Source organism: Astatotilapia calliptera, chromosome 11 (assembly GCF_964374335.1).
Source record: "Astatotilapia calliptera chromosome 11, fAstCal68.1, whole genome shotgun sequence".
Lineage (NCBI taxonomy): Eukaryota > Metazoa > Chordata > Actinopteri > Cichliformes > Cichlidae > Astatotilapia > Astatotilapia calliptera.
In genome coordinates this window covers 34,222,745-34,248,108 of record NC_137432.1, presented here as the reverse complement: position 1 = coordinate 34,248,108, position 25,364 = coordinate 34,222,745, and the positions used below count along the sequence as shown (strand labels likewise).

The window sequence follows — 25,364 nt, the reverse complement described above, 5'->3', positions numbered from 1 at the left end:
TTCCTCGAGGTCTCTAATCTATTTCACCCCCACCCCCCTCCGTCTTAAAACTAGGTTGGCTCACATGAAGGATTTAGCTTGAGGACACAGCTAAGTCATTTGAAAGTAAAATAATCGCTAGCGGAAATTTCACAGTCATCGTCTTAGTGGGGGAACTAGTTGCCTGGGAAACAATTAAGCTTCTTCAAGATAATCCTGTGTGTGTGTGTGTGTGTGTGTGTGTGTGTGTGTGTGTGTGTGTGTGTGTGTGTGTGTGTGTGTGTGTGTGTGTGCGTGTGCATGTGCGTGCGTGTGTGTGTGCATGTGCGCGTGCGCGTGTGTGTGTGTGTGTTGCCTTTCTGTATTTAAGATGACACCAAAAACCTAATAATGTGTTTTTTGTTGTTGTTTTTTTTTTTTCACGTCTGATGTAGTGAACTAGATTAGCCCTGTGTTAACAATGACGGGGGGGTCAGGTGCATCAGAAAAGCAGACGATCACAGCACAGTTTATATTCTCGCACGACTGAGCACCCAGCCGCTGCGTTTATGTCGTCATCATTTGTATGCCACACACTCATCGCTCCTCCTGGCCAGGTTAGCCTGAGAGGTTATTCAATTCATTCCCCCCGCGACAAATGGAGGCACAGACTGTTGCCCCCCCTTTCATGAGGCAGATAGAGACTTGTGTCAAAGAGATTCACTTTTGTACTTTCAGTAAATGCAGCGTTGGTGGCCATCAACTCAGGAACCATCCAGATTATTCCTCCATTTGTGTCAACGGTCAGAGAGAATTTCTCTTTTTCTATCGTACAGCTAAAAATCTGCAGTCTCCTTTGTTTCACCGACAGTCTTTTCACCTTCAGGGCAGTGGAAGGGATCCCGCAGCTTTGCTGCCTGCAAAATGGAGAGCCCGTCTTTGCATATTTAGCCTTCCTTTTTTTTTAAACATGCACAGCAGCTTTGAACTTTTTAGGACTTAAGATTAATTAATAGTACCTCATTGAGTAGGGCCTATGCTGTAGTGTATTTGAGGTGGTCTGGGCATCTGATCAGGATGGCCTCCCTTAAAGGGTTTTCCAGGCATGTCTAAGTGAGAGGACACTTCGGGGTAAACCTAGAACTCACTGGACACATTATATCTTTTGCCTGCACTGGAACCACTTCAGGATTCCCCCATGAGGAATTGGAAAGCAGTGCTAGGGAGGGCGAATACCATGGAATTTGGAATACCATGTTTAGTTGGAGTAGAAAATCAACAGATGGATGAAGAGTTTTTTTTGCTTTCCATGTTTCTGGTGCTGTGTGTGCAGAAAACTGTGAAAAATATTCCCACCTGATTCTCCTGAAATTATCGAGTTCATGTGTAAAAATGGCTCATCAGTGAAGATGTGTGCTAAGAGTCCAAATTTACCTTTCACATCTTGGGAGGTGTTGAAGATCTAATTTAGTGAAGCATCTATGGCAGGAGGTTCCCACTAGATAAATATAATAAAACACCCACACATTTTCTTCATTCCACGTTCCTGTGATAACCCTCAAAATGTGTTGTTTAAATGAGCTGCCTGTCTTGATAAATCTCTCTTACTAATGTTTCCTGTCTTTCTCTGGCTGTAGAGAGGCTGCAATATTAATGCTTAAGTTGTTTTAAAACCAAAAAATCAATTCCTATGCAGTGTGAACAAAACTGTCATACCTTCAGTGCAATGTCACCACTTGGAAATCGCAAGCCGGTATTTAAATGTGTCTCCAAGCTTTATCTCACCCTCGGCTTTGTGACAGTCTGCTTGTCACCTTGGCAGTTGTCATGCATCAAACGAACAGGAACATGTTGAAAGCCCAAGAGGATTTGACATGGCAATTATTCTCACTGTCATACACTTCAAGTATATTGTACAGGCAGCTTGTGCTTTTACACCTATTGAAGCGTATAAAGCAGCTTTTGCGACGAATTGTTTTTTTGTTTTTTTTTTTGGGGGGGGGTCCCTCTCTTTCCATCAACATGTGCAAATATTGCATTGATCTTACTAGGATGAAGTTTTGATTAGATGGGCTTAAAGCGAAGCATGAAAGGCTTATCACTAATACCAGATTTTCAAAGCCACAGAGATTCAAATGTATGCTGCCATCATCTGAAAGTGTTGCACATCTTCAGACAGTTAATCAGGTTTACAAAGGCTGCTGACCCACTGAAGGCATTTTATTTTTCATAAGCCCTTTACTCTCCAGTAACAATACAGATTATTTTCCCCATTATTTGATTCTTTAAAACGGCAAGAAAAGGTCTCATCATTTCCTAAATCCCCCTGTAGCACACATTTCGTGTGATGTGCAAAAGGTACCACTAATATTCTGGTGCATTTAGTGCTTAATCAGATTTTAATCTCAATTGTGATTCTGGCTTCCAACGATTATGCAAGCAAAATAATTGGTATAAAGTGATTACTGACTTGATTTCACTTTAATTGAGTGAAAAGGTGTGTCATGAATCAAGCGCACACCTCTCCCTTACAGCGGTGTGTTTTTGCTGCTCCCTGAAAGCCCAGATTCATTTGCTGTTTGGCTAAGCTGAAGCCAAGGTGAGTAATGTGGGATTTATACTTCAGCTTTAAACCCTTCAGAAATCCTCCATCGTAGCCAAATAACATCCGTCCGACTGTGATTTGTGATTGGCCTGTTCGGTACCGTAGTGTCCTCCAGCACACTTCTTCTGCTGCTGCCATTTTTTTTCTTTTTTAAATCCGCTAAGAGAATTTATAAACTCAAGGAAAGATATTCCACCCCCAGCTAGTGTTTTGGCACAGAAAATCCAGAACAACACAGGCGTTGTGATGGTTACATCATAGGCTCTGCATTAGGCTCGAGGCGGGGATTATACTGCGGCGCGAGCGTGGACAGCTGCACCCACCACGGACGAGTAGTCATTTGTGTTGCGCTCCTTCTAAGGCTGTAAGGACGCATGTGGAGTTGGTCAATCGTCGTCGTAGTGTAGACTCCACGGGACTACACTACGACGAGTCATAAAAAATGGGCAGGTGTGCAGACATCTGCAGAAATCACTGCACTTGCCATCTGACAAAATTTACATCATGTGAGCCCAAGCACACACTAGCATACTCATGAACATGGAAATTATAGGCAAGTGAAGCATTTGTCAACAAGATCCAAGTAGTAAAGTTTTTGCAGTTGAACCCTTGGAAGGACTGTCGTCTGCCTGCAGCTGTCTTTGTTTCTGGATCTTTCGGCGTCTCTTACCCAGTCCACTTTTGGTAGTACACGATACTTAGCTTGGCTTCAGCTTGTTGTCACTCTTTTCCCCCAAGGCACTCAAGCCCATTGCTGCCTTAGGCTCTGTTCGCCCTCATCTGCTCCCACAGTGGAGACAGGCTGGCAGGGATCAGCATTTGCCCTTGCAATAGGGGATTTTCTGTGAAAAACACCCACTAGTCAACTCCCTTTTAGGACAAACCTGTGTCCTCCACGCCTGCCTCCTTTTTTTTCTTTTTTCTTCAACTGAATTATATTTTAACGTTCAAGGAAACATACAGTAGAAACATGTGTTTTTAACATGAAATAACTGCATGTCTTTTAAGCTAATGAGAAGGTGATCATTATTTTGCTTATGATCAGCAGCTTTACTAGTGAGTGGGTTAGGGCTGCCACGATTTGTCGACTAGTCACGATTACGTCGACTATCAAAATCGTCGACGACTGATTTAATAGTCGACGTGTCGTTTGAAGCTTTGTAAGATCGCAAAAGACGCAGGAATAATAGCAGGATTTAAGAGTGTAATAACGGACTGAAACAGAAGATGGCAGCACAGCATGTACAAGGATGCCAGCTGCCGTTAAACCCCGAAGAAGAAGAAGCAGCTGTGTCCCAGAATTCATAGCGCGGCCCAGCTTAGTTTCCAACAATGGCGGTAGCTAGTTAGTTTTAATATTACTCTTATTATTCTTTCTGGGTCACAAAATAAACGTTTAACATATTTTCAGGTGAGAATGTAGCTGTGTAAACCTCAAATATCGGCTCAGTTTATCAGGACACCACATATTTTCAAAAGCGCTCCGACGTTTTCGGAGACCTCTGTTACCCACTAGCTCGATAGCTAGCCGGGGTCTAGGTCACTAGCGCCGTGAGAACACCGGACTCCCGGCAAATTGTTTTCAAACCCACCGCCGTCTTTCGCGACTCAGGTTAAATATATATGAGTCACTTAGATAAATTAAAAATGTTGTTGTTTGGCTTTTTTTTTTTTTTTTTTTTTTTTGTTTTTTTTTGTTCCTGAGTAAATCGGTTTGGCTGAGATTAAAGTTATAGTTTTTACACAGCTGAATAAACATCAAGCAGACAGCTGATTATCAGAAGTGTGAGATGCTGGAGAATATACTCCGGTGTCCTGTTATATTTTAGATAGCAAGGAGTTTATTAAACTTTACCGAAACAATCTGCAAATTTCATTAAAATTGAATAAACTATCATCTTGTCTTTATTTTTAGTTAGCACCTTAAAAGCTTAAAGCTGTAAGCTAATGATAGTTATATAAGAGCAGATGCTGCTGGTGCAATAAGCTGTAGTTTTACGTCCAGTGGATGATGATCTGATTAGTCGACTAATCGCATAAATAATCGGTGACTAGTCGACTATCAAAATAATCGTTTGTGGCAGCCCTAGAGTGGGTGTCACGTGTCCTGCCTCCTGCACGCTCAGTCCAGGTAATTACCTCATCCAAACCACAGAGTATTTTCAGCAGTGCAAACTCATCTGAGGCAGGCTATTTCCTGCTTTGTGAAAAAATGGCAAATGTGGAAAATATCCTGACTTAATTCTCCATAAACTGTCCGAAATTCATGTGCGAAAATGGCTTTTGGCACAAAACACAGAAAATATAGGAATCCCCACAATCTTAAGAAGTGAAAACCAATGAATACCTGTCATTTTCAATGGACTGTGTGACTAAGAACTAAAAAGCGTGAATTGTTTTCCATCTCTGCCTGAATATTACAAGTTTGAGCTACAGCTAAAGACGTTAAAACATAATGCCCGTCCAAGGCTGCAGGAACAAAGTGGAATCATTTTTATCAGCTTTATCTGCTAAATCCCTTTTCATCATCATCCCCCATCTTCCTCTTCTGCTCTGTTTCTTTAAAATACTCTGGCCAAAAACACTCTGTTCTGCTTCTCAGCTTATTCCCTGACCGATCCCTTCTTCATTTCTATCAAATCATGAGTTGTTACTACTCAGCACAGCAACATTTCAAAGAAAAATCCAACCGGGGTCCAAAACCTGCTGGTCTGGACACTGTGCCATTTCATCTCACAGTCAGTCAAACAAAAACTTCCATTACACCCTCGGAGGAGTGATAGCCAAATAATGCTCAGCTGCTTGAAACGTTAATATTAAAAGCCAGCTTTTTGTGTTAGCTCATCCACACTCAGAAACAGCTGCTATTGTTCAGCAATCACGGCTGAATAATCCGTTGCTGAAGAGCTAGACATACCAATTTCTCCTCCTGAAGCAAATCGAATAGATTAAAAGCAGGGCAGCCACAACCTACGGTGCACTTTGAGTAACAAGTTCAGCTCTCTTTTCTGTCAGGACGCATTCAGGGAAATGTAGGAAACCACTAACTGAAGTAGATAAGGTTGAGGGAAGCTTAATTAAAAAGTAGTTTAAAACAGAACAGCTTCTGTGCCGATTTTGCCGATTATAAACTAAGAGCACTTAAACAGTGTAAAAACACCCACAGTTAGTACACATTAGTACTGTTTAGTAATTATTCTTTTAACCAGATTTCTTAAAATGTTCTTGCTGCTTAAGTATCAGTTTAACAGTATGTCTGTGTTTATGCAGTACATCATAAAAGACGTCATAAAAGCAAAATCTAGGAAACCATTTGTTAACCAGACGGCGGGCTAGGTTAGAGACTGAGAGCCACTGCCAGTCCAACAGCTAGAGATTGCTAACCTATTCCTAGAGCTCCTTGCCACCCCTATTGTGATTTACAGTTTCATTATGTATTTAAAATGCTGATGGAGTAGACTAGTCGCACACAACCGACCCCAACGTAGGCCTGGGCATAAAGAACCATACCTGCTATGACCAGGTCCCTCCTATATTTTCAGATCATCTCCCTGCACTTTGCTCTTTCTCATGGTAAACTCTCAAAATTTGTTTGGCCATAAAGCCTTATTAGGAGTATTTTTATGAGTAACTTAACTTACAAAAATAGGTGCACGTGTTTATCTATGAAAGTCACCGCACTGCACATAATTACAAATAATCTCTCAGCGCAACCTGGCAATGCACACCCTGATTCAAGGGGTCTGTGTGTGTGTCTGTGTGTGTTCTCTACACCGGCAAACACATCAGTTATATGCTCGCTACCTCAGCAGCTGTTGTTGATTCACTACATCAGATGTCTTTACTATTAGAGGAAGACTTTAAAATACACTCAAATGAACGATTAAAATTAATGTCGTCCTTCAGTCTCAACAGAATCTTTCTGTAGAGCCAGCTGTGCAACATAGGAGGTAGGACTGTCTATAAAGATAATAAAAATATATGGTTTACACAGTTTGTTATGTTAAGCAAACAAAGACACTAAAGCAAAGTTTTCCTGGCTTTTCCTGCTTGCTTACTTAAGAAAAGTTTATGTACCGTAATTGTCAGGCTATAAGCCGCTACTTTTTGCACAAGCTTTGAACCCTGCGGCTTTTAGTCAGGTGCGGCTTTTCTATGGATCGTCCATGAGCGGATTTGTTTTGTTTGTTCCGCTGTTGTACGGCACTACGTTGCCTGGCGGAAGGATCGGGGTTCAAGAGTGGTATTTTGATCACATGTCCATCCGCCAGGCAACGTAGTGCCGTACGAAGTAGCGCGAAAAACAAACTTCAAAGTAGCGCTACGCGTTCAGCTGGAGGCGTGGATGATGAGCGGCGATAAACTTGCGAAAAGCAAGTTATGCTCAACTCCACCGGTGGATTCTGACAGCGTGGAAAAGTGTGAAAACATCCACAATCACCAACGGATTTCGAAGGGCTGGACTGCTACATGATGGAGAGGAGGACACCGCTACGGCCCTTCTGAGGGTGTTCGACTCCGACACTGACAACGAGGATTTCTTTGGTTGGTTTTGAAAGTGACAACGAAGGAGAGAAGCGGAGAGTGGATGACGAAGCCATCCTGAACCTGTTCGTTTCCTGGAGAAGAGGACTTTGGTGGTTTTAGTGCGCAGGAAGAAGAGAAAGATGGTGGTGAATGACTGACTTTTCTTCTTGTTAAAGCTGTGTCACTGCACCTCAGCCTAAAAGGTAGTCCGAATCTATTTTTCTGGTGTGCTGTAGGTTATTGTTATGTACTACATTTGTTACTCATTTATGAAGCACAGTACATGTTTTGTACTTGTAATTACCGGTACTTGTACATATACCTAAAAAGTTATGCAAATATGTACCCATAACTTGTTTTTCAAAATATTAATAAAAGTGATGTCTCCAAACAGCCGTCTCTTTCCTGACAATTCCCTTTGTGCATATTCTTTTACATATGATAAGTCAACATTGAAACACCTGCGGCTTTTAGTCAGGTGCGGCTAATGTATGTACAAAACAGGATTTTCCCCTGATTTTAGCTTGTGCGGCTAATATTCAGGTGCGCTCTGTAGTCCGGGAAATACGGTATGTCCCTCATGTTTCTTCACTTTTTTTTTTTTTTTTTTTTTTGTTATAAACAAAATGTTAAAAATGAATAAATCCTGATAATTTTCCTTCTGTGAAAGGTGGAATGTCATGGAATCTTAAATTACTCCTTTTATATTCGGATTAATATTCTTGCTGCAGCTTTGTTTCCAATTATACCAACAAGTATAACTGATAATTATAACAAAACATCTGCTATTCTTAAATGTTAAAACTTCAGCTACTTTCTTGTTATGCAGGTTTTACACTGTTTTCTGACACATTCAAGACTAGATTAACGAAAAGGTTATCACTAGGTTAGTAAAAAAAAAAAAAAATCCCGTCTTGCAGGCCTTGTTTGCTGCTTGCTTGGAGCGTCAGCTAGCTGCCTCACGTCTTTCTTCCTTTTGTTTGGGTTTGAATTACAGATGTATTACATGGCTGACCTTTGGAGCAAATGGTCTTCTTTGGTCTATGCATTTCCTTTTGTGTTGACATGATTCCAGAACTAAGCTGTCACTGCTTGACGATATCGGGCAAGCTGTTAGAAAAATGTCCCTTTCGCACTGCATCACATGCTTGCTGGCTCACAGCCTTAACACGAGTACGCACCTCCATCATCATCAAGACTCTCACAGAAATGAGGCTGCTGTTCTTGTAGGTTCTGACCTCTAATTCTCTTCTCGTCTTGGTGTCTGAGGTGGCTGTGCATTGGTTTTGTGCCGTGCCCCTCGGGGGATTATGTGTGAGTGACACAGCCAGCATAATTTTTCATGGCGTTAACATTAAGCACAGCAGGGAGGGCTTATCAATATTCATTAAGGGGCGGAGGGACCAGAGGAAAAGAGACCGGGGTGGGCTCCAGGAATACCTCCCGGGTGTTTGAACTGATAAACGTATTGTGTCTGGAAGCATCAGTGAATTATTATTGGTGTGATTTTAGTGCTATGATGTGCAGCAGATAAACAAGCACCTTTTCTGTGCTTCAAGGTGTTTCCACTGCTTACCTTTATGAAGTGTTTCTTCACTGTGTCAGCCGCCCAAATACAGAGACAGGCTGGATGACCGAGGAAAAAAGACATATACACACACACACCATCTGTCACTGGGGTCAGTCATTCACTCTGTGATGGATTTGTTGTATTTCTGTGCTAATTTTGCATGCAGAGTGTTTTGTTTTTTTTATGTAGATACACTTGCGTTATTTGCATCCTCCGGTCAAAAAAAAATACATCATCCTTTTTGCGGGTTTTCTTTGATGTTCACTTCACTGTGGAAACTGATGCACGTGCTGAATTTCTCACCTTCATCTGCCATTTATACTGGTGTGATGCACGTGAAAATAGGTACACTGAAAATAGGCTTGTCTGTGAAATGGGAGACATCTCGAGCTCAAGTGTCAGTTAAAAGTATCGCGATTGATGGAATTTGTTGTTTAGAAAAATATAGAGCACAGTTTTCCACAGTTCTGTCTTCGGGTGTTTTTCCTTTCTGTCTAACCAGCAGTCTTGAATAAAAGGCTATTTAATGCACAGCAAACTGAAAAAGTTTATTTTTATATGTCACCAAATGTTATCGACTTTATGTCCTCTGGTCATCGTGTTTTCTGTGCGAACACAGCTGTAGATTCTCCACTTCTGCTTTGTTTTTTATTCGGTTTCTTTTCCAATAACAGTCACTGACAGTAGTCACAATTTATGTTTTTAATAAAACATTGGCAGTTAAAAAACAAACTTTTCTTTCACTTAACTGAATGTCTAAATAAATCGCTTTCTGAAATGTTGGAGCAATCTCCTTTCATATGTCAGCTCTGTAATTACACCTCCAAAACACTGGTTAGTGGCAGTCTTGGTAGATGTTTCATCTTTTTATTGTTTTCTGTCTGAGAGAATAATCTTCTGTTATCAGTTTCCTAGTGGAAAAGTTCATTGACCGTTAACCATCGAGCACAAGCGTTTTTCATCTCGTACCAGCTCGGGCAGACTCCGGGTCAGTGGTCTTGGAGTACAGCTGGTGATGCCTGCATGGCAGTTCAGTTGTAGGCTGTCTACAGGATGAGAACCTTAACCTGCAGGGATGAGAACCACTTGCCTCATAATCTGTGCGGTTTGATTATTTATTTAAGGGAGTGTGTATGCACCTACATGTACATCATGTTGACACAAACTGAACATCATGTGGTCCAGACTGTATAATCTGTTGCTCATATGCACAAATGAACCAAGTGCTCTCAAAGACTATCAGAAAAATGAAAGATATCTTAAGTGTGCATCCGTTTTCATGTCCCTACATAAAAGCTCCTGAAACGAATAGTTTTTCCAGCCAAACAAATCTGTCCTGTTTTTTTTTCTCCTCACAAAAAGTTTAATGTGCAAAGGTAATAAGTTGTTTCCTATAGATTGCAGCTAACATATGCTCTCCCTCTGACACAAGCCACAGTTTAATTCATCCTTAATGTTTTCCAATACGGCACTTGTTTGACAGTGAACATGGTCCGCCTTGATTCATGTGTGTCATTGAATTCTCAATGTCCTCATTTGTGAGGTAGTTTTCTGGCAAACATTTGTCCGCAGTGTTATTAATGGGTTTGCGGGGAAGTCGAGCATGAAGCATGGAGTGTGGACATTTTGTGGTGGATTGTTGCCATTACAGCGCCGCTTTCACACAAGCAGTTTAGGTCATTGAGAATGACTGAATGGTAATCTGAGGCTGGCAAGTAAGCAAACAGAAGGAATCTTTTGGCAAGCGAACAAATACTGTAACTCACAAGTAAACAGTTGCTCTTAGATCCCATTACCCTTCTGACTGGGATCTTAAAAAGTAATAGATTTCCCCCTGAAGTCACAAATCACAGCTCCTGCCAAGAAGCTTTAAAGTGTCTTAATGACATATTTGTGGTCTCTGGGATGAAATGTTAACACTCTTAACGTTCTGTTGTAAGTGATGAAAAGAAATGAATAATAACCAGGGAATAAAAACGTGCAGCTTAAAAAAAAAAATAAATAAATAAAAAATCTTGATAAGTTTCTCTACCTGCAAACCTTGGGGCTAACACGGTGTCCGGGGAATAGACCAGAGAAATATCGGGCTGTGTAGCAGATGTGGCAGCTCAGCTTGTTCTGATCACTGACCTTTTTGGTAATAAGTCCACTCCCTCAGCCAGGAGACTAAATGGCTGCCCAGAGTAGCTTTGTGGAGGGTGCAGAGAGGCTGAAGAGACGGCTCCAATTACAGCTGAACAGACTTTAGTGGATGGCTGTAAAATGAAGAGTATTAACATTGCACACTTGACTAATTTAGTTCATAAATTGCAAGAGGGTGCAGTTTTGTCTCGGAGGCAAATCTGTTTTTTAGGCAGTTTTCTTTCCTGAAGCAGTGTTCCTGCAAGTCCCTGCCCAGGCAACCAGTTTGCATGTCAGCACAAATTCTAGCTTATTTTATTCAAGCAGAGCAAACGTTTATAATTACCCCATGATAGAGTTCCATGCTCATAAAGCAATTATAAAAAGCTTCTGTACACACCAGTTATGATTTAGATCTCGGCATGTTCTTTGAATTTTATTTATTTTTGCCAAATTGTGCACATTTGGTTTGTCGGGCCTCATTTTAGGGAACCGAAGTTTCTCCTTAATAGATCAGTCACCCTTCACTTTAGGTACACAGCATGTTCTTTGTCGACTAAGTGGTATTTTTATGACTCGTATGGCTCTATGCTGTCGTTTATGCAAAGCATGTGTGCGTTATGCTAATGATATATGCTCTGCTTTATACATTTTTAGCTTGAGGCAAACATTTGCACTGCACCAGATGCTGGCAGCAAGCAGCAGGAACATGGAGAGGGAAAATGCTTACCACACTGAATTCTGTGTCGTACCTCAGAAGCATTGTGAAGAGATCAGATCCTCTGTTTATTTACAGCTTTGTGAACATGGGAAGAAAAATGCACATTTATTAAGAACAAAATAAATCTGTTTTTATGACTAGTAAAACCAAAGATAAGATTCTATGCAAGTCCTGCAATCTGCTGTAAATTGCCTTTTTTGTTTTTTTGTTGTTTTGTTTTTTTTTACCAATTCCTATCATCACTAAGTGTTTATTCTATTACTTCCAAAGTATATATCCCCAAGGCTTTTACTGTAAAGGAAAAGACAGGAAGAAGCTCTAGCTGCACATGTGTAGAGCAAACGGGCTTTCTAGTCCAGATCTGGCTCATTTCCCTTAAGCAGCCTTGCTTATGATTGGCTGCCGCTCACAAATGTTTTTCCAGTGGGTGAGGTTTCTCTGCTAGCAATCAGAGCTGTACTTTTAGGAAAAAATAATTAAAAAAAAAAAAATTTGCTCTTGAAAACACGAAATAAAACAATAAGTTAAAGGTTTGATTTCTATGCGAGTGCTGTTTGTGATATATTCTAAATAGCCTTTTTCTTCACAGTAATTGAAATACAGCTGCATGAACATGACAGACTTTTTAAGTAAAAGGCCTCTCTCATAAAGTATACTTCCTCAGTTCAACACTCACAACAGTGTGTATTGATTGAACCGAGCGCACACACAGTCGTCTCCCTGTGGGAATCAAACTGTATTATTCCCTTCGACTTGGAAACGCATGCATCCACCTACTCAACCATTTCCCTTGTTGCTGTATAAACCTTCCGGTCAGTAATTGCAGTATTCATTGTACAGACTAACAAAAAAAGGCTCGATTTAAAAAAAACAAACCATGTCATTTGAGACAATAAAGACGAGAGAACAGAGGAAGGAGGTGTCACCCCGGCTGTCGAGCTGCACAGTAATTGGTCTTGGGGCTCTTTCACGGTTGGGGGGAAAGAAGATTGCTTCATTATAGTTCCTCTTCTGATAACCGCCACAGCCGCTGATAGAAAAGAAGATCTTAACTGAATGGCGGTGCTGTTAGGGGGGGAAAAAGTGCCTGTGGGGAATGAACTGGAATGGCGAATAATACAGATAATAGCTTTATTTGTGCTTAGCGGTATTCACAAGCTCCAAAACATACTGATTCACATTCAATTACGAGTTTACCTCCCCGTTTTATTTATCAGCCCCTTGGTGCAGTTTGTGGCTCAGACAGCTATTTACCTGCCGCTGTAAACAGCTCTGTGTGTGACAGTCTGCTTCTGGAGCTCTCTGTTTTTGCTCTTTGTTTTGCTCACACACAGCATCACGTTTGATTATGTTTGCATGTTTCTGTCGGTGACCTTTTAGATTATGTGCAAGCAATATTGGATCCAACAGCATCTTTTCAGTGTCACACTCCCTCACCCTTTTTACGCTTTAAAGGTGGCGGTGTAGTTTCTCGTTTCGGTGAGAGTGCCAGCTGTGGTTAGCTTGAAGTCATCGGCTTCCTGTAGAGACCAGTTTATACAGTGGTTAGAGGGAAATAAAATCCATAGAAACCTTTAATAAAATTCCTGCAGCTCACAGCTGTACGTCTATATGTTCTGTATATAAACAGTCATATTTTCAGAAAAACATTTCCAGAGTTGTTGAAGATATTAGTGACTGGGGAGCTAAATTCATCCATGTGTTTTTAATATAAAAATCAGCTGCAAATGCTGGGAAAAAATTCTCGAAATATGTTGAAACATCCTTTCATGAGGAAAAAAGCTGAAGACCAGCACTGAGGCCCAGAAATTTCACAGATTGCTCAACTTTTCACATAGTTGGTTAAAGGGGTTCTATTATTATATCTATTTCCAGCTCCATATTTTTATTGTTGTAGTTTTGCATAATTCAGTCAAAAATCATCCCAGATTGTCACATGGTTTATTTTGTAGTGAGCTTTGAAGTTTTGTTCTGTGTGTGTTTTTGTGTGTAAATTTAAACAGCTCCCGTCACCACTGTCCTTTAAAATTTGTAGTAAATAATGTTTACATTAAGAGTAGTGTTAGTGTATAGAAACAAACGTGGACACTACAAAGTAAGATGGCTTTCCATTGCCAGACGCCTTCTTGGATGCATCTTGTGTTGGGATTCTCCTCCTTCTGACGCTCAGTTTACTTCAGCTGCACTCTGTTTTATCAAAATACCAGTATTCGTGTGGGGCTTGGCCCTAAACATGCAGGTGAGGACTCGGTAAAAAGAATAGTTAAAGCTTTGAGCCACTCACCTGCAGCAGTTATGCACTTGCTTAGATAACATCTACCCTTCTCATTCCACATAATATAGACTCCTAGTGGCAACTGTCATCACCACAGCAGGCAGAAAATAAGCTTTCTGTTGTTGTTGTTAAATTTTGTGCCACAAGAATACCAATGGTGGGTTTTTAACAGAAGAGGCGTTTGCACCGGCGCATACCATTTGTAAATCTGGCCCTGTGTCTCAGCGGCTTGGGAACGCCTCGTTGTTCTCCAGAAGAGCTGCAGGAGGAGTCTCAGCTTAAACTGCTACCCCCACAACCCAGATAAGTGGCAGATGATGGATGTTTAGCATGAACAGTATATATGACAGGATCAAATTAAAGCATAATAGTTCCCCTTTAATCTGATGGCTGTTCACATGCAGATTTATTTGATTATGTTCTGTTGACTGCAGCCTATGCACTGGACAGTCTGGCTTTAACATGGTGAGACCAGTAAAGAAGCCGTCTTTGAAGCCTTAGCGCTGTATTTGTTGGATGTGTTTCAGTGATGGTGAAGAGGGAATTTGTGTATTGTTTGTCTTAAAGTCTGTTTCAGAAAGACTCCATCACCACCATGCAGTCCTTTTGGCACACATGGCGGATGTTCTTGCTGTTTCCCTGCAGCTGCGCTTTTCACTCGTGCATTCTTTAATAGTGGTTGCTTGCAGTGTTTTCTTTGATGTAGAAAAACTTAAGTTTATTCTGGTCTGACATTTCAGTTTGTTCCAGAGCATCCTCAAGTGGTATCTGATGTTTATCAATTCCCTCTTTAAGAGTCTAAGAGAAGCTTTTTCCTGTAAACATGATCAGAGCAGATAATTTTACATCTGCTTAGAAATTCAGAAGCATGTCTCATGACCAACAGTCTTTCATCAACTTAACCTGATCCCTGTTGGCTCTAGGTGACAATAACCATGAGATAGGTCAGCGATGTTGCAAAGATTAGTCCTGCTCTCATGCTTTAAGATAAAGGTTATCTTTTGCCATTGGCACCTATCTGTAGATTGCTCCGTCTATGAGGTGTGGTAGTGTGGGTGATTAAATGTGTGAAGGACTCTCTGGTTGCGCAGGCCGAGCCGTACCATGGGAAAGAAAGGTCATTTAATATATATGGAAATGTTACGGCTGGCTGTGATTATGTGGCGCAGCTTGGATAGTTTTTAGGAACTGAGAGTGAAAGGTAAAAATGACGAGGCAGGCCTGTTGTACAGTGTACTCTTTATACGCCACAAAGAAACTGAAACCTCAAGACGGTTTGCAGAGGAAAAGGAAACTGTCCATTTTTATTTTCTCCCAGCTTTCAGTTCACTTGAGGATTTTCGTTGAGGCAAAATACTGAAGGCCGGTGTGAGGGGTCATTAAGTTGAACATCCTCACAGGCAACGCTGTCATGAATTCGTTGCAGGTTTCATACACGCAGAAGTCGTAAGCTCTTCTACAGATCACCCAGCTGAGGCGAATGTGAGAACACTGAGTTTTCTTACAAGGTCCATGGAAACCTCATTGAGTGTTGAAGCAGACTATTTCCTGCTGTGCTACATCTGAAAACAGACAACTGTGGAAAATATCCTGACCTGAGAAAATGACCAGAGGTTTGTGTGTGTGTGTGAAAACGGCTTTGGTATTGTGCTCATTGTTGAGGTCAGTGTGAGATTTGATTACTCGCTCCTTCTCACAGACACTGCCAGCATAAAAACATGACTGAATCGTGTCAACTACACAGCCTTCTGCTGCTAATATTAGCCATGCTCAACAAATCATCCTGTATGCCTTTTACAGGAGATTTATGTGAAGGTTAAATAAATTTCTTATTTCAACAAACAAATATCTAAAAATGGAGCAAAGAGAAGCAAAAATGATGGTGTGAAGAGGGTTGTTTATTAAGGGGTTAGGGCCAGGGTAGGCTGTGTTTTTGATCATGAGGTCCATGTCAGAGGACATGGGCCTTGGCCAGATGGTGAATTCACAGAAAAGATGCCTCAGAATAACTGTGGGGTAGTGGTATCCGTCATATGTCACCAAAAGAGGTGAAAGGCCCTGAGTAATTAGGACAAAGACAGAAACCTTTTTGGTATATGAATCTCACTGAATAAGGGCTCTGTTTTACTCATTTTGTCTGGAGCTGAACTAAGCAGTAAGTGAGTTTAGGTTTCCTGTAAAGGAAAGAGGTGTGTTTGTTTTGTAACCAAAGCAAAACAAGAGAGCTGTGTCCCAAAAGTGGAAGCGGCCTATATAACACCTCATTTTCAATTCACGTCACTGGAAGACAGAAATTTGATGTAAAATAAAATGTTTTTAATAACACAACACTCATGTATGTATATTTAACCACATCCATTAGATTTTGGTGCTGTTTTTTCTGTTCTGTTTTAATCAACTACTAAATTAGTCACCAGGAAAGTCCCTCATTCATCCCTAAAATAAATGTCCGGAGAAAGAATGAACCAAAAAGCAGAAGCGGGATGAATCTGTGTTGAAACGTCATATTGGGGCTCTGCTGTGTAGGAAGCAGCACAGCTGTCAAAGTGGGTTCCTCCGTGATCATAATCTCTGAGGACAAGGCAGTGGCAAGTTTCTCACAGACACCCGCACACTAATGCATCCCAGACCCCTCAAACAAATGACCCAAATACTACATCGAGGCGTTTGGCTGACAGTGCACTGCAGATGTAGCGTGTTATTGACCACAGATTATTGTTATTTCAGCCTGTAACAAAGCCTTTAAACAGCACTGTTAAGGTGGTGAACGTCATGTAAGTGTGCAGAGCTGCTTCTGTCTGCCTGAAGAGAGGATTGTTTTCCCACAGAGGCAGAGAAAGACAGAAGGGACGGAGAATATTTATGACTGTCACTCCCCATTTCAGGGTTGGTTGTAAGATTATTGCGGGTTAGCTTTTTTTCAGTTTCACAATTTCACTTGATTATTTATTTATTTTTATTTTTTTTGCCAAGGCACCAGCCAAGCATGATCACACAGAATCCAAAATCTTAAGTAAATATGTAAAATATTATGTTTTTTCAAAAAAGATTTTAATTACATTTACTTTAAAACAAAAGCCTCACAGCAAGAAGCTCCTGGGTTTGAACCACCATCTGTCCGGGGCCTTTCGTTGTGGAGTTCACATGCTCTCCCTGTGCATGTGTGGGCTCTCTCTGGGCGCTCTGGCTTCCTCCCACAGTCCAAAGACATGCAGTTAGTGGAGTTATGTTAACTGGTAATTCTAAATTGCCCGCATGTGTGATTGTGAATGCCAATGGTTGTCTGTCTCTTTGTTAGTCCTGCGACATGCTGCAAACCTGTCCACGGTATACCCCACCTCTCACCCAGTGGCAGCTGGGATAGGCTCCAGCCCCCACCCCTCTCCATTAGGATAAGAGGAACATGCATGGATGAATGCAAGGAGGGGAAAAAAAACACCCGACTACAACGATTGCACTGAAATTTGTTTGTGATCAAATTATTATGGAGTCCCAGGTTTTTAGACTGGTAACACATAATTCAATCAAACAGATCTTATTTTTTTTAATATATATTTTTTGAAACAAAAGAATTCTTTGAGCTATCAAAATGTTTTTTCTTTTCTTTAATTCTTTTATACATAGAAAGCAAGGATGCATGGAGACCATAAAACACATCTACAAGCATGTGTGCGTATTGAAAAGACTGAGCCCAGGCAGCTTCGGTTTTTCCCAGCAGCAGTGAAGATGACACTGCGGTAAATTATGGTGAAGCTGGAGCCTCTCTGATATGCACACAGCGAGAAGCAAAGCGGAAGCTTCGTGATTGGATGGAGTGAAAGAAAATGGAGTTGCTTTGGAGGCGACAGTGACAGCTCTTGCTGCTGTAATCGCTATCACAATAGAATTTGAAGAAAAAGTGATCGTTTTGAACAAACCCGCATGCACTGTGGGTTAGTTTTCACAGTGACAAAGCTATAGAAGAAGTCTGAATAAAGGCTGCCTGGTTGTACATAAACTGCTAGCTTACTTTATTTAAATTTTTTCCTGTAAATTTTGCTCAAAGCTGGCAGCAGCGAGACCCTCTTTGTTGCGGGGTTTGACTAAAGGCTAGATTAATTGCAGAGCTTATTATTATGCAAACACATTTTTTGACTATTAATTTAAAATGGACTATTAAAATTACTACATAGTCATATTGTGGTGTTGCTGCCACAGTCTGATGTAGTGGGCAGAGGGCGAGCCTTCCTCAGTGTGTCGCACCCTCTCTGTGGTCATTAGGAGTTAGGTATAGGGCTGCCACAAACGATTATTTTGATAGTCGACTAGTCACCGATTATTTATGCGATTAGTCGACTAATCAGGCATTTTAACTGATCACCACAACAGCCTGGTGAAGGAAATCTCTTACAAACACTTAAAATCGTGCATCTGCAGATGAACTGAACCAACTCGAACTTTATGACGGCTGCAGCGCTCAAATCTCCCAAAACTAATAGCCTCTGAGAGAGAGACTGTCAGATCCTGAATGAGCTGGCCTTCAACCAGCTGCAACAAAGCACCATGGGAGCGCCGGAGCCGGTGGGGGGAGGAGGTCTCCAAGCAACAGCCAGTGGTGGCATGCACATTCAGCTATTGACTTAGCCTTTATCCACAGCCCTTGTGCGGTTGTCAGCTCCCCTACAGCAATCTCGCTGCTGAGCGCGCACCTCTGCCGTGCCCTATCATCACTATCTTTCCTTCATGTCTGAGTTATTATCGCCACTACAATCTCATCACCCTCAAAAGAAGTGAGCATCTCCTTCTATTGGGGATGCCAGAGAATGAAATAGTCACCTCTTTTATTCACCGCGGTGACACAGAAGCTTTTGAATAGATGTGATAAAAGTGTTACCTTGATATGTGAGTGTGTCTGTGTGTATGTAGCACAGAAATGTAAGCTAAAGAGTCACAGAAGGAAGATATCCTCAAGCAAGAAAAATAAGCTGTCTTTGTGGTTCTTTCCCAGCAGGAAATGCAGAGTAATGTTGAGCCAGTGAGTGGCTCAGCTCACTCGTCCACATTTGAAAAGAACTAAATCATTTATTTATCAGTCAGATTTACACTAAAAGGCCTGCGTTTGAAAGCCATACCCACTCACAGATAAAGGTGGGTGTATGCTTGGAATAAGCTAGATGTTATAAAGCATCATTTGACAACATCTGAAGGTTGTTTTGAACAGTTGTTCAGACTAAAGGATGAGGTAAAAACCTGCTGTTAACAGCGAATGAGGCACAAAATGAGTTCACATAAAGGCAGGCGCTGACATAACGACTGCGGTGCCAGTTATGACAACATGTCCGGACCAATTTGGACCAAGTCTTTTCCAGGGTGGCTCAGCTTGTGTTCACATTCAGCGGACAAACTAAGTGGTGTGTGATGTATAAAGATTGCAGTTGTTTTTGTTGCTCCAACATCAGCAGCCACGCAAAGAATTTTTCATTTTTTAACTAAATTTTATCATTCTTTTTTGTTTTTAAGTTAATCAAATCATTTGATTACAGATCAAATACATTTTCAAATCCACTTGTGAATAACCCTTTCAAATAGTTTTCCGTGTTTTCAAAAAAGATCCAACCTCCAGTCCATCGTAGTATGTTAGCCTTCCACGTAGTCTCAGGCTACGTGGAGTATTTCAGACATCCTTCTCCCAGCAGAACTTCTGAGTTCCCCCCTCTAGATGAGCGTGCATCCTAACTTGATGGCCAGACCAGCAGTAGCAGTTCAGCTGTTCTCCCTATCTCTACCCTACACTGGAAACTCATTTCAGCTGCTTGTTTTCGCAAACTTGCTCTTTTAGATCTCATGACCACGGGAGGGTTGGAATAGGGATGGTAAAGCCTTTTGGCTCAGCTCTCTCTTCACAACAACAGTCTGGTGCAACGCCTACATTACTGCAGGACTTCCCAGGATACTTGAACTCCCTCGCTTGGGGCAGCCTTTCTTCCCCCAACCCAGAGAACCATAGCCTTCTGCTCCTCAGGCCTGAAACCCGTCCAATTCAGCTGCTCGCCGGTGGATTTCACTCATGACTCAATCGAATTAGATTCTCACAGTCTGGACACTCTGCTCAGTCAGCTGTGATTCTCCCTGTTCTGTACAGGCTGCACTGCTGTTTTTTTCACTTATCTGCTCTGGCTCAACATGCTATCCCCGACCACAACTCCTCCCTCTTTATATTTATCTGTTAAAAAAATCAAGCTAGCATTTGGTCATCATATAACATGCATATCAAAATGACAGCATTTAAGTAGCAGGAACTGGAAATGCACAGGAGGAAATGATGGTACCAAACCAGCCAATCACAGCTGTTCTTTCCTACATTGATTTTGAGAGGTGCTCATCAGGTTTCAGTGTAGGATTTTAACTTTTTCCTTCAAAATGCCAGTGGATTCAATTGACCCGCTTGTTCTAGTGTTGCCCATGTTTGACATTTCTTACTCTTATGATTGACATGTTACACTAAACAGATCTGCTGTCCTGAAAGCTCTAGTCCACTAGTTCTCTGCTCTGATTTAACTTCTCTTTAGAAGGGATAGTTGGATGAGAGGAGCAGTTCATAATGTGTGTTTTTCCTCACTGTATATTGTTATGACAGGCCCAAACTGCTGGCTATCAGATGTCAACATCTGTCTCTGTGTGCCTGTAAATCCTTCTTCTTTGTGCTCACTGCCTACAGTGGCTTTAGCTGTTGTGCTCAGTCCGAACGTTTGTTTGGAGGCGAAACGAAGCCTGAAATTTTGGGGTTATTTGGTGTCTTTTCAGCATATTTAGACAGCACTGTTTGTGCCTGCCAAAACAAACTAAACCAGTGTTGTAACACTCCACGGTTTAAATGGACCCTCTTACCACCCGTGTGCTGTTTAACACCACCTGTGTCCTTTATGCGACAATCACTCATCCAGCAGTCACCGTGCACTGTTTTAGATATCACACTTTAAAGTTTACAGATACAAATGACTAAAACCACGATTCTTTTCAAAGTCAGATTGTTTTATTATTATATCAAGTGTATTCTGCTGTAATTCCCCAGAGAATAAGTAGTCATAATGAGCTAATTAAAGAAGGCTTAAGAGACGGGCAGTGTAAAAGTAGATTAGTGGAAATTTGTGTGTGTTGACACTGGAAGGAAGAAGGAAATGTCTCAAGTCTGATTTCTATTTACGGAGAGTGATCTATTGTCAGGGGCATGCTTGGAGCCAGATGCTGCTTTTAACAGTTTAACGTTGGAGGCTGTTGCAGAGTCTCTTCCAGGAAATATCTCTCAAGCTCTTGGTTTAAATAAAAGTGCTCTCACAGCCCTGTGTGCCTGCGCTTCATATGCACACATTTGTTAGCACATCTGCCAGACGCTAAGGTTTGGCATTAAACACCATCCCTGGTAATTACATGAAATAGGAGGGATTGTTCATTGTCCCGGGCTTTGTGATCTGGACATTGTCCTGGTCTCTAAATGGCTCTGTGCCAGATCAGGGTCTTATTGTAGACAATGGTGGTTGGGGGGAAGGAAGCCCTTAATATGGAAATGGTATTAATTACGGCGCCTATACAACAGATGTGACCTTCAATCTCTGCGCGACATAAATACTCCTCTAATGAAGACAAAAACAGCATGAATATTTAATCATTTTGCACCAGTTGGGCTTTTTAAATATCTCATGTAAAAGTCTTTAAGGTCATATTTGTCTTTTTTTTTTTTTTCTTTTTTTTCTTGTCATTTTTCAACAAAAAATAGAACAAATAAATCCCACAATCATGGCCGTCAGTGGTAAAATGAAATGCGTATGGTGTCGGGACTAAAAGTGAAGGGCACACATTCAACAACGGAAAAGAAAACGTGACAGAAAAAGTGCTGGAATGTGTAAAAAATCTGGACACAAAGTACACCAGATTGTAGTGGAATTAAATGCTTTATATATTAGAATATACACCTAAATATAAGATTTACAGATGCAGAATCAAACACAAATATTTTTGTTCTGTGTACCTCAGTGAGGCAGTTTTCACTTGCTCAAAGTTTAAATTGAATGAATGGTAGAAAACGAACTCTGCTAATATTCATTTATTTATGAGAATATGTTTTATGACCCATGAGCTTTACTCGAGTGGGTGGCCCCACTATCAAGAAAATCTCCACACTCTCATTTTCAAAATTCAGTCTGCTAACCAGTCAGCCCCGGCCCTTCTCTCTCTTCATGTTTCCCTACGGGTGGGCTCATTTCCAGCTCCACCGTCTTGGGCTACTTGTGGTGACGGCACTACTTGTTCTGTTATGGAGATTTGCTGTGAGCTGGTGGTCCGCTCTAACCAGAGCTTACAGCAGGTGGAGAGCTGGCTGAAGTGACCACAAGGCTACAGAGCAGAACGAGGACTACCATCACAAACTGCTGTTCAAGATGTGGAGTACAAGTCTGTCCACAGGAAGAGAAACAAAATGAAGAGAGGCGATAACCTGCTCTTTTTTTTTTATTGTCAGAGTGTATATATTATGATTTATTAATGTATTTAAGTGTGGGTGCACCTCCTTTCATGCTCACACACACGCGCTCCCTGCCCAAGCTTCATGTTTTATTGATGATTATAGCGGTGGTTTAGTTTTCCTTTTAGGAGAACTAAACAATCATATTCTGGGCCCGTGTGCGTAACACTCATATCCAGAGATCTGCTCCATTAGTTCTTCCTAAAAAACAAAATAAAACTAAACAATAAAACTAAACCTGCAGAAAAAAATCATTGCATTTCATTTCAGTCGGATACGATATCCAGTGTTTTTCCCAGCTTTCCCCAGATGTGTGTAGTTGTGTAGTCTGAGAGAATATCAATTCTTCCATTTCACACGTTTCCTGAAGTATTTTTATCCATTCAGGGAGAGCTGCAGAGTCTTTATGCAACTGTTTCTTAGTTATTACTTTATCTGTCTTATTTTTAGAGCCCAGTTGGCACATTTTCCAAAAAAGTGTCACCAAAATGAATCTGTGAGCTGATTATTGAGCTTATCTCTGTTACCACATCAACCAGTGAGAAGAAACCACAGGACAAAACCAAAGAGCACTCTCTCTAACACTGGCCATTACTGTTTTGTTTTTTTGTTTGTTTTGTTTTGTTTTTTGGAGCATTAAAGCCTTTTTGCAGATGAATTATTTCCATGTACACGTGCGTTGCTGGTCTTCTTCTGTTAGCTTTTTGTGTGTCTTTCATTTATTGAGGTCTCATGCTCATGCAGTATCATTAGTGTGTGTCAGTTTTTCAGAAATGCTTCACTTCCTCGACCCCCCCAGTGGCAAGAAATCCAATCTTCTGATCAAAATTTTGAAATATGGTGTAAATCCTTCAAAAATAGCCTTGAACTAAAAAACCCTCAACCCTCCATGGCTTCAGCATTCCCCAAATCTCCATCATTAACTTGTCAGAAGCAGGCATTTCACCGCCTCAGCTGCCGCCCCAAATCTCTATCAGCCCGCTGGCAGTATGAACACCAGGATGTCGATTTCAATGCTCCGTGCTGATTAACATATTAACCAATCTTTTGTTTCAATTTTCCAGCGCCGGCCCCAAAGGAGACAACATCTACGAGTGGAGGTCGACCATCCTGGGGCCACCGGGCTCAGTGTACGAGGGAGGGGTCTTCTTCCTGGACATCGCCTTCACACCAGACTACCCTTTCAAACCCCCCAAGGTCAGCAGTCAGAAGACGCAATTGTTTAGTCGTTTGGATTTTTTAGCAGCGGGCCAAATATTAACTACACACTGCACAGACTCTGGACGGACTGTGGGGGTGTGGAGGATATATCTGGCTCATTTCTTAATCTGGAAACCAATGATTAGCCTGCAGCAGTGCACAAAGCATGACCACATATTTCCTTTCATAATAAAAGCGCATTCGTGTGATATTTTCACAGCAGTAAGGTAAAGACCAACATCTGAACCTGCAATTCCCAAATGTAGACACCCACGTCCCATTTTCAAATCTGAAAAGTAAGTTTCCTTTGTTTTGTTTTCGCTGGTTGATTCTCCAGTAAGAGCTTAACTTCTGCTCTATTTGACTTCCTTTGGTGTTCAACATCAAACATGTTGTTTGAGGAATAAGTGCTGCAGTTGAGTTGAATATTTGACCTGTCCTGTTTTCACTGTATAAAGGACTCCCATTCTTGTAATATGTGGCGTTGTCTGCAGAGTACTTTTAGTGATGTCAAGTTGACGGCATTTACTGAACATGCAGACTGTTGGGGACGATCTCCTTTAGTCTGTAGTGCTCCCGATTATACTTTCACTTGGCCTTCATTCCCCCCCACCCCCACACACACTCTCCATGTTAGTTACGTGCACCCCTCCCCGTGCTCCCTCACCCTCTTCTCTCCCTCTTCCTCGCTCTTTGTGCCATGTAACCACCAACTCTGTGTTTGACAGCAGACTCAAACAAACCCAGCTTTCTGTAGCCAGAGGGAGCTCGAGTGTTTCCGCCCCCTTCAATACCGCCAACCCCTCCAACACACTGTGATCTACAGCCAGCCCCCCCCCCCCCCCCCCCCCCCCCACACACACACACACACACACACACGTCTTCGTCCTTTAGCCACCGTACACTCCTCACTGCAGAAACACTTTCACATCTGAGGCTTTACAAGAAAATAAAAAAAGTCAACCTAACAAGTTCACCAGGTGGATGTGTTTGTGTTTCTGAGCCAGGAAAGAGGAGCACTGTGTCCGCAGAGGCGGTGGGGGTGGGAGGGGTTGGTTATTTATAACGTCCTGCCTTGTGTGTGATTTTCAGCGCTGGCCCCAAAGGAGGGGATAGGTTGGGGGGGGGGGGGGGGTGCCAGCGCTCATTAGATGTTTCCTCTGGAGGGTCAGGGTCAGGAGGGCCAGATGTTCATGATTGGAGAAGCAGAGGTGTCAAGTGTCCGGACCATACAGATGTCAAGCTCGAATCTGAGCGAGACGGCAGACATAGACAGCTCTGTGTTTGGAGGCTGTTAGCTGAGAGGGCGTGTTATGCAGTCTGTGGTTGCAGGAGCCTGTTTGCTGAGACAGGTAAGCTGATCAACTCTCAATGTGCTCGGTTGTTTTTACACCATGCTGCCCTCTGTTGGCCAGCCAGTTTCAGCAAAAATATAAAAATGTGAAAAATTCCAGAGGATAAAACCAAAAATAATCATGTTCACAATAATAAAAACAGCTGTTTTAGATTAACTGTGTATTTATGGCTCAGTATTGATCCAGAAACTGTGACAAATGGTGCAGAATGGCCCTCAGTGAAGCGATCAGGCAGACCCATTATACTAGGCCTGATGCTGATACATCGGTGTTAATGTGAGTAACGGAGAAAAGCTTTTAAGCTGCCCTCCTCTGTCTCACCTGTTATTATCACTGAAAGTATCAGACTACATGGTAACATATTCTTTTTTTAAGATCTTTTATTTTATCCCACTTACAGCTAACATGCTGGTTTTACAGGCTTAATCATTTGTTGCCCTTTTTACTCGTCTTCTGCTGGGTGGTGGCTTTCAGTGTTGGTTGAGTGTTAGTGTTTATGGAATTAAAACGGACTTCCACTTATCTGGATCCAGGT

The 25,364-nt window shown here is 41.7% G+C and overlaps 1 protein-coding gene across 1 annotated transcript in view; it reads left to right on the top strand.

The window, feature by feature from the left end:
• Positions 1 to 25,364, top strand: part of LOC113031613 (ubiquitin-conjugating enzyme E2 E2) — a 36,325-nt gene that overhangs the window by 6,655 nt on the left and 4,306 nt on the right. The window contains exon 4 of the mRNA XM_026183846.2: positions 23,339 to 23,471. Coding sequence (XP_026039631.1) covers positions 23,339 to 23,471 — 133 coding nt within the window. The remainder of the gene's footprint in view (positions 1 to 23,338; positions 23,472 to 25,364) is intronic.